The sequence below is a fragment of the Microtus pennsylvanicus genome, chromosome 21 (assembly GCF_037038515.1).
Source record: "Microtus pennsylvanicus isolate mMicPen1 chromosome 21, mMicPen1.hap1, whole genome shotgun sequence".
NCBI classification, from domain to species: Eukaryota; Metazoa; Chordata; class Mammalia; order Rodentia; family Cricetidae; genus Microtus; species Microtus pennsylvanicus.
The window spans coordinates 8,628,109-8,638,371 of NC_134599.1; the positions used below are offsets into that span (position 1 = coordinate 8,628,109).

Below are 10,263 nucleotides of genomic sequence, written 5' to 3' on the forward strand. Positions count from 1 at the left end.
TGCTGAGACCACGCAGAAAAATCACTTCCGTGAAGATCATCGTTGTATCAGATGGGCCCAGGCCCAGCTTTCCCTGAAGCCCTCTACGCTAGAAGAAGAATCTGTCGCCATGATTCTTTTTGGGATCAAAATCTCTCCTGATAGGGCCGGAGAGAAGGTGCAGTGGTTATGAGCGCTTGTTCTTGCAGATGGTCTGGGTTCTTCTGATTTCCACGGGTACCAGGGATATGCATGGCACACATACATACAACCAAAATGCTCATACTTAAAATAAAAAGATCTCTATGAAGTTTCCAAAAACTCTGCACTCTCTAGGAAAATCTGGGCCCTGCTAAGGCATCAGATCAAGTACCCTCCTAGCAGCAGTGAGTGCTCCTTCCTAGGAGCCAGTCCTCCGCACTGCAGGAGGTCAAAGGTGAAGCCAAACATCAACATCCAATAGCTGTAAAAGTCTCAGAGCAGATAACTAACTATAAGATGCGGTTGGAAGTTAGTTACACTGAGTCTAGATCCCTCCCTCATGCAGAGATAGAAAGGAGAACACTTAGGTTTGTTGAAAGTTTTGTTTTTTTTCCCCCAAGGGAGTCCCTACCTACTTTGCTATCAATTCCTCCTACCTGAGCCTTTTCTTCCCTTTGTTGAGAAAATGTGTTTCGTGTGGTTTAGAGATACAAAGACTCCAAAAGTTAAAGGCCTGGAGAGCAGGTAAGAGTCACCTTGAAATCCTGCTTAAGTTGGGAGGGTGAGCTGGGCCTGGCAAGCTGTGGCAAGCTGTGGGCTTCCTGAGAGAAGGTGACTTAAGCCCTTCCTACTCAGGGGTCCCAGAGGAGAAATGGTGTGTGTGGAGTGGGAACCCAGGCTCCAGGACTCCGCCTAGGGCAGCCTGGAAAGATGCATAGAAAAATTATGGTTGAGTATATTTGTAGAGTAAAATGAGATGTTATTGTTTTTTATAAGGTGGAAATAATAAATCAAGTTAATTAAGCCAATTAAAAAGGCCAAAGAGGGCTGGAGAGATGACTCCATGGTTAAGAGCACTTGCTACTCTTCAAAGCACCCAGGTTCGATTCCCAGCACCTACATGGTGGCTCAAAACAGTAACTCCACTTCCAGGGCATCTGATGTCCTCTTCTGGCCTCTGTCAATGTCAGGCATGCATGTTGTACATAGACATACATGTAGGCAAAACACCCATATAAAATAAAAAATAATAACGATAATAGCAGACAAATATTGTGGGAAATTTATACACTGTGAAAATGTATGGCTGTGATTGTTGTAATAAAAGCTGAATGGCCAGTAGCTAGAAAATGTAAGGCAGGACTTTGGGGGACAGAGAGGACTCTGGGAAGAAAGCTGGAGTGTCAAAGTAGACATGGAGAGGAGACAGGAAGTGCAAGATGAAAGAGAGGTAATGACACGTGGCAGAACATGGATTAAAAATATGGGTTAATTTAAGTTCTAAGAGCTAGTTGAGACAAACCTAAGCTAAAGGCCAAGCTTTCATTAATTAATAATAAGTCTCTAGGTCATTATTTGTGGATTGGCTGCCCAAAGATAGTTCGACAAGAAAGCTTGCTACAGACTGACTTTTTTGTTCTTTTCTTCTTCCTTCCTTTCTTCCTTCCTTCCTTCCTTCCTTCCTTCCTTCCTTCCTTCCTTCCTTCCTTCCTTCCTTTCTTCTTTCTTTCTTTTTTTTTTTTGAGACAGGGTTTCTCAGTAGCTTTGGATTCTGTCTTGGAACTAGCTTTTGTAGACCAGACTAGCCTCAAACTCACAGAGATCTGCCTGCCTCTGCCTTCGGATCATCCTGGCTCTCAGAGTCCACATGGTGCTGTATAGCAGGAAGGAGAACCGCAGCCTTGAGTCTCTCAAGCCTCAGTGTTGCTCATGGGGTCTATGTCTGTGTCTGCGTCTGTGTGTGTGTGTGTGGGGGGGGGCGGGGCATTGTAAGACTTCCGGGCAATTCCCTGGGACACTGAAGCGCCATAGAAACCTTTCCTGTTCTCCTGTGACCGGTGTATGCACCATGTTTTTACTGGAAAGGTACCCAGGCCTTTCTTTCTGGCAATAGGAGGGTATAGGAGAACAAATGAGAAGCTGTAGGAAGAAAGCGAGCAGCAGCTAGGCCCCCAGCTTGGTGACTTAGGCAGTGTGGAAGCCTGGTGCTGCCTCCTGAAAAATTCACTGGAGAAACTGCAACCTCACACAGCTGGATGAGCATCTGGCACCCTGGATTCCCTTCACTCTCTGTCCACCCGAACACTCTGGAGAACGGGACAGACTGTTTCCCAGGTTACCATGTTTCCTCCCACCACACCGCCACTGAGGCAGTTTCCCATCAAATCAGAGGCTTACATTTTTAAATGAAGTGCTAAGGGATGCATTAGAGGTGAGTTTCCAGATATAGATACAAGGACATTGAACGCGTCCCCTAGCATGGTCTCCCTTTAATCCAGCTATGATCTCAGGGTTCCTCTGTCCTATAAAATTACACAGAGAGCTAGCTGTCTGGCTTTAATTCTAGTCTGTCACAGACTCCCTAACAGTGACACGGAGAAATCATTTTAAAACATGTTCACAAGTGATTTGTTACTTGGTCCACTTCCTTGTCAATCATCAGTTTTCCCATATTATCTGTCAGGTGATCCTTCTATTTAATTTTTTAACAAGTGTAATTGTGCACATGATTTTATGTTGTGTCTAATTTGGAAGAATCCCCATGTCGTACAGAGGTGTGTGTTTGTACAAGACATATTTTTCCTTTTTTGAGTAGGATTTTCTCCTTGTGTGAGAGCAGCGAGGGGAGACGCAACCTCCTCTCATCTGTATTGCTGGCAATGCAGCCCAGGCTTGACCTCCGAGGGCGTCAGACTGTTTGATGGGGCTCTGCAGACCTGAGGGTATGGACTGCAGAAACAGACCCAAGGAGCTGGGCAGGGGCTCTGCCCAGGGGTGTCCTAGCCAGGCCTCCTAGGTTCAGGGGAGAACAGGAGCTGGCAGGGAGCCAAGGCTGATTGCATCTCTGCAAGCTTGGGAGGGTTTTCTTCAAATAAATATAGAAAAGAGCTCCCCCCTCCCGCAGCTCCACACCCGTAATCTCAGTGGCTGGATGTCTGAGCTGGAGGTGGAGGTGGGTCTTGGAGAGTAAACGCTGGGCTCAGCAGTCTCCTACAGACCCAGTGAGACAGAGGCAAGAAGTGCTCAATGCTGGGTGGGAGCATGGGGAGGAAGGGACATGCTCATGATTTTATAATGTGTGATCATGTAGGTCAGTTTCTCTCTCATTCTCTTTTTCTCCCTCCTTCAGTGGTTCCCTCCCTTCCTCTCTCTTCTCCTCCCTCTCCTCCCCCTTCCTCCCTTCTCTTCTCCTCCCTTCCTCCCTCTCTCTTCCCCTCCTTCTCCTCCAGCCTTCCTTCCCTCCCTCCTTCTCTCTTCTCTCCTTTTCTCCCTCCTTTCCTCCCTCTCTTCTCCATCCTCCCTCCCGTTCTACTTCCTTCCCTCCCCCTTTGCTCCTTTCCCTCCCTCCCTTCTTCCTTCCCCCCTCATTAGACAGAGGCATCTTTATTTGCAATATTGTTTTATTCTGATAAAAGTTACTTCAACTTTACATTACAAACATTCTTGACTTAGTTAATAACCGTCAGCATAACCTGTACTGACAGGAAAAACTGGTGCTCTTCCTTGTCAACACCACAGAGCTGCCTAGGCTACAGGTCACAGCTTCATAGCATCTTCAAGGATGGGATCCAGGTTTCCTATTTTTCGTGTTTCCCTTCTGCATCTTCTGTTTCCGTGAATGCTTGTCTCCTTAAATATAACAGGAGAGAGTGTTTTCATCTGTTAGAGCACTAGCAAGCAAGGTACATAAAGATACAGGTACATAAAGATACCTGGGTGTGCAGGTACACTAGTTTCAGCAGTTGGGAAGCAGAGGCAGGAGGATCTCTGTGAGTGTGAGCCCAGCATGGTCTATAGCCAGTTCCAGACCAGTCAGATCTACACAGTGAGATGACGTTTCAAAGGAGAAAACCATCTTAGGATTACTTAGTTAAGCTTTAGCTATAGTGGGTTTCAGTCGAAATGAATGAGATCCTGGTGGATTTTGAATTTGTGATGGGCACTTATCATTGACTTGGCTGTCCAAGTCTATCTCATATTATAAACAGGGCTTCAGCAAAAATGGCAGCAATCCTCCGTCTCCCAATGACTGAGGCCCCAACCCACGTCTGGGCCCCATTTGTTTGTGTTTTGTTCACCCTCTACCCTCTGCCCTTGCCCCAACCTCTTTCCTTGCTTTTGGTCCTGCAAAAGGGATTCCAGCTCTCTCTGGCTCGCCTTGCTTCATGGCCTTCACTTCCACTCAGCCTTTAGTTTGGAAATGACCCCTGTCCTCCCCACAGTCTGCACATTCAGAGGCACGGGGTTCTCTCTCATGGATGCAAGCCTTTAGTTTGGAAATGACCCCTGTCCTCCCCACAGTCTGCACATTCAGAGGCATGGGGTTCTCTCTCATGGATGCACTTTCATAATGCTGCCCTTAAAACAGTCATTCACTCTCCCCAATACCCAGCGCTTACTAGGGGCAGTCACAGGTCTAGGCCCTAGGACTATGGCAGCAGATTAAATGGTGGGATTTATAGAAATGAAAGTCTATCCTAAACATCTAAGTCAGAAGGCAGTAAGTTTTTTGGGAACAGTAGATGAAATGCCCCTCTGACAGAGTCTGCAGCCCCACCTCCCTAAAAAAAAAAGACTTTAAAAAAATATATATAGTCACTATTAGAAATAACATTTTCTAATCTTATATAGTAACTGATACTCTGATTTATACATAGTGGATAGCAAATATTTGTTAATTAGTACAAGAATGGTCGCAGGAGGATTCATTTATAAAACGAGATGCAGAGCACCTGCCTGGCCAGCATGGCAGTAGCTCCGTGGCAGAGCACCTGCCTGGCATCCGTAAGGCCCACATTCCATCTCCCACACCATCCCGATGTAGTTGGGGAGAGGAGAAATCCCTGCACTTGCCCTCTGATGATGGTGTGAGCTGGAACATTGAACAACATGTCAGAGCCTAAATCTGCAATCCTGTCGTTGCACTTAGTGTGTGGCCTACAGAGTTGCCAGCCTGATGGCAGCATGTGACCCGTCTTCCTACACCTGTCCTTGAAGAGCTCAGGATGTACAGATGTTTCCTTACTTGGGTGTTGTCTTTGTCCCTCTGACAAGCTGGCTTTTTTAGCACTCCGCAGCGACACCACGGGGTACACATTGCCGGTTCTCTGACCGTGGAGCTGGCCGGCGTTCCTGCACTTACCTCGGTTGCTTCCCACCAGGACTCTGGATTTCTTGATGCTGGCAAGTCATGGCGTGGAGCAGCTCACTGGCAGCCAGTGGATGCAGGGATCTCTGTAGCCAGCGACTCAGTGTCTTGGGGATGCTTCGGGCTGTTGTTCTCCCAAACCTTTGGGGCAGGCTGGGAACGTGATTCAAGATCCCTGCCTCCACGTTGGCCCAAGCCCTGGGGCTTCTCCCCTCTTCCGTGGTCCTCCCAAATCTCAGGGGCAGGTTGGCTGCCGAATGGGGCACTTTGTTGGCAGGGGCTGGACTCATCTTAATAACATTCTTTGCCCCCAAATCTTTTAGTTCTTGAAAACTGACACTTCTTTCCTTTTCCCCTTTTGGGATTCCTCTAGGCTATAATTAGAAACGGCAATTAAAATAACTTATTATTATTACAAGCCATAGATTAAATCCTAAATTAACTTAAATCCAGACTTTAATCTGCAGACTTGCTGTAGCTATAAACAAAGTTTGTGTTTCTATATGCAGAATTTTTAAATAAATAATTTGTATTACGCTTCTTAAAGCAATCTAGTTTCTCTGTCCCTTGACTATTGTAAGACAACTATAAAATATTAATAAAAATATACATAGTGAGAGCAGCAGTATGTTCAAGCAGCAGGAATGTAATGAAGTATTGAAATGAGGCGAACATTTATTTTATTGCAGTTATTTTCTTTCAGGTTTTTGATTCATATTGTTTATGGAATATTTTATAGGTTTAGATTACGACTTTGGAGAACACTATTCCCTTTACACGCAGTGTGTTTCGCCTCTCTCTTTAAAGGTCAAATGACACACAGAATTGTTTCTAGCCTGGCCAGGGCATGGCTCTAGGCAGTCCCATTGAGTTTCTTTCTTTACTCTGTCATATTCCAAGTCCCACTCTAAAACCATGTTTCAAAAAAACCAGTTGCATTTTAATTAGACTACAATTTACATTTTTAGTGACAAGCCCGACTTTGTGCGTGAGTTACTACATCCAGGAAATCTACTCACTGGGCTCATATAAAGCGCAGTGAATATTTAGTTAGACTTGGTTCTACCTTGAACATTGAACCACATTTAAAAATGTAATCATTACTTTCTGCTTATAATCTGAGTGATAATACTAACCAGAAACTTTGCAGAACATATAAACACCCAGAATAAATATAACTCCTAGTTCCCTGATGTAGGGCTGGACAGCTTAACTAGATTTAAAGATACCACAGACTTACCAGCTTGTAATTGCTAAGGAGAAAACACAAGCTGTGCTTGTCATGCAAGCTTCCAGCTGAAAAGCATCCAGATCTTATTTATTTCTAAAGCTCTCTGCTACAAGCATGCATCTTTGAGTCAACTGATATGGATCAATTCACCTTTTCTTTGCTAAGTATCCCATGCTGGGTACAGTTAGTGTCATTGGAGAGGTCAGGTTGGTTGCTATTAAAGTGGCGTCATATATTGTCACAGAACAGCTGAAGTGTGACAGAAAGCCCAAATCAAAAATAAAACAAATCAGTTACCTTAGTATGTCTATACAGAATGTCTGTTATATTGGTGTGTACATATAGACTGTCAGTTATATTAGTGTGGATGCTTATAATGTTCATTGTATTAGGTAGATTTTAAGACTTACCTGGAGATATTTGTCACCCTTTTCTTGGCTGTGAAAATGGGGCATCATTAATTCATCTGTACAGAAGATGTTTGGTGTTAGTAAGCTTAAAGTGGCTAAAGTCAACAAAATGAATCGTTTTGAAGAAATAATTTCCATTTTCTCTAAATCCACAATTGAGTTAGTATGTTCAGCCTGGTGCCTATGAGCCTGTGAGACGGGAACTCTCGGTGTTTTTATACTGCAACAGATGAATTCCACACATTGCAAGTAGTAATATTAATTAGAGTGTGTAACTGAAATATGCATGTAAGGAATGTGCCCAATCCATTCTAGGGGGACGGCAATGTTTGTGTTTGCAGATCCATCGACTTTGAAAAGAATTTTCCTCATTATGCAGGCCCTCCTAATTAGGAAAGATTGGGGCAACAGTCATTAGGATTCCGAACAAACAGGATGTTTTATTTCTCTGAGCTTAAACAAGAAATCTTTTGTTTTTGATGCTTTTGTTAGTTTCTGAGCGATGCTTTAAAAGGAAAAGAGAAAGGATTCCATACACGCTGGCTGTGCTTTGAAAGCATTCGGACAAAAGAGTGAGGCGTAATGTTTTCAAAATGTCAGATAAAATTAAGAATGTGAAAAAAGTTGTAAGCCACGTAGTACCCCAATAAAATGCCATGAATTAATTAGTTTTGTTAAATGTTGTTCCCTTATCACAAAGTTTCAAGAGTAAATGTCAGCCGTCAGGAGGATGAGCAGCAGAGAAAATGTTCAGTTAGGCGTTCCGGGAGGCGGTTCGGCCACTTTGTGATTTGCCCTAAGGGTTTAATTTGGCAATTGTGTATAAATCACCAGGATTTTATTTCTATAAAGACTCCACATCCTACCTTCCTGCTCACAATCCACAAGGTAAAGCATCTAGCAAGGGGATGAGTTAGTCACACATGTGCCCTGTTTGTTGCTCCCAGGGCCCATATTATTTAGGTAATCTCACTTTGCCGCAGGCATACTGACATCATGGCATTAAGAGAGAATTTATCGAAATAAATGTATATTTGCTGAAATGCCACAGAGAGTCCCTTTTGGAATAGCTGACTGGTATTCTGAAAGACTTGCCTTATCACAAGACCCACTGCTCCAGAGAGGCCAGTACGGGTCTTGTCAGCCCTTCTGTACTTCTGAGAGAACTAGACCTCACATGGAGATCCGTCCACTTCCAGACAGAGACACTTTGCGCTCTCTCTCTCTCTCTCTCTCTCTCTCTCTCTCTCTCTCTCTCTCTCTCTCTCTCTCTCCCCTTCCTCTAACCTCTGGACATAACTTGAGGCCAGGGGACGGAAGAAGTGAAGACCTTTCTCTGTCTTGAAGGATAACAGCAAGCCAGGAAGTTGGAAAGCATCAGGAGGTAAACTGGCCTTAATACCACACTCTCCTGTGACCTCCTGAGGCAGTTGACTTTGCCGGCTTCATTTGTTTTGGTCTGTGGTAGCCAAGAGTCCCCACACTAGGAGGCAATTAATTCAATTCATAGTCTTGTGTTAATTTTGTAATGCTGTTATTGGATTATTTGAGTTTAATTTCCCTTAGGATTTAATATACTTCTCTTCCAAATTGTTCTTTTGTAAACTGCTGATGGAACTTCCCTTTTTGTGGTCAGGAGATCCAAACTTTTGAGAAATGGATGAAGCAAGGGACAAAATTTATTTTTATTTTTTTATTTTTTTTTGACCAAGTTCACACCCTGGAAAAAGTGGACGGCACCACCCTGCGTCTCTAAAATTTGGTTTGTGTCTAGTCCTTTTCAAAGAGTGTGGCGCTTCTGAGCAGGCCATTAGTTTTAGTGGTGTTGAGGGTATTGATCCATCAGTTGAGGTTACTCTAGTTGACATCTAGAGGGGCCCCTATGACTAACTACCTTCCGCTGCACCAGGTCAGGTCTCCATGTTTGGAATACAATTATAATAATCCTATTAAAATGGAAGTTGGCTGTTTTCTACCACCTTGTTTTTGGCTTAGCAATGAGAAGTTTAAGGAATAGAGGACCACACTATAGGACATACACAGCAGGAAACCGGGGTCGGCCTCCATGAAATATGCCGCTGCAAGCCTGCATATGGATTTAGAAGTCTGGAACTTCTCGGTGAGCTATCCAGACACACAAGGTGCATTTGTTTCCTGCTGGCTTGTGCTATTCATGTGCATGCCTTACCTTTAAGTTCTATTTAAAGATTAAAACAATTTTGTGTGTGTGCGCTCATGCCGTGGCTCATGTGTGGTGGTCAGAGGACACCTCGGCTGCCGTCAGTTTTTTGCTTTTCCTGTCTAGGTCCTGGGGACCCCACTCCTTCACCCACTGACCCATTCGCCCACCCCAGATGATTAATTTTAAAGGGGAAAGGGCATACACTAGAGGCGAAACAGACTATCTAGGGAGAAAGCAAACCGCCCAGGATCCAGGTCATATTGGAGAAGCTATGGATGACAGAGAAATTTGCCACTGTCTCCAGGTCAGTGCTTGTCCATGCCACAAGTGTGAGACAGTCTCAGTACAGCTGAAAACCTGGGCTCTCTGTGACACTCCTGGGATTTGATGGAGGTGTGCACCATGGTGTCCCTCACAGGCACCAAAGGCAGCCATGTACGAGAGAACAAAGAAGCAAGTGACCGTGAAGCCAGAGTCCTTTCTAGCACAGTGTGCCTCCTTCAGGAGAGAGATGCTTACTCCTTACTGGGTCGGCTCCACGGCCTTATGTCACGTGCTGAAAGATGGTTTGGAGCTGGGACACCATCAGTAACTTAGACATTCACTACCACTGATCCAGTTATCTACGCCAGAATCTCCCGTGACATCCCTGGCTAGCCCCTCCCATTAGCTCCCACAACGCACTCTAAAGCTCATTATGTTGTTTCTGGATTTGAACATTATACTCGATAGTAGACGATATTTTGAAATATCATCATATGTCATAAACCGTTCTAAGTACTTTTTGAAGTTACTTTCTCAATAATTTCACCAGCACGAACTGAGGTTTTTTTTTTTTTTTTTTTTTCTGTCCTGTGGGAACAGCTAAGGTTCAGAAAGGGACATGGAGTTATTTATCTGGGTGTCAGAACTAGGACTGGAACTCAGGTGTGGACACTCACTGATTATTCTACTGAGGCCTGGTCTCTTCTAATGGCTAAAGAGGTTTTAAGTTTGCTAATATTTCTCCGTATCCATCACAGCCATTGTTTCCTCTTGCCTAGAATATTTACTTGCTTACGTGCAAGTGTGTGCTGGTGACAGCAGGGGCCAGAGGAATGATCAGATCCTC

The 10,263-nt window shown here is 44.4% G+C and overlaps 1 protein-coding gene across 1 annotated transcript; it reads right to left on the reverse strand.

Moving 5' to 3' along the window:
- Positions 1–3,758: 3,758 nt before the first annotated feature.
- On the reverse strand, positions 3,759–7,120 carry Npvf (neuropeptide VF precursor). Its single transcript, XM_075955693.1, has 3 exons — positions 6,971–7,120; positions 5,324–5,703; positions 3,759–3,810 (listed from the first exon to the last, which is right to left on the reverse strand). The coding sequence occupies exons 1-3, from the start codon at positions 7,106–7,108 to the stop codon at positions 3,759–3,761; spliced, it is 570 nt and encodes a 189-aa protein (XP_075811808.1). The 5' UTR covers positions 7,109–7,120.
- Positions 7,121–10,263: the final 3,143 nt, after the last annotated feature.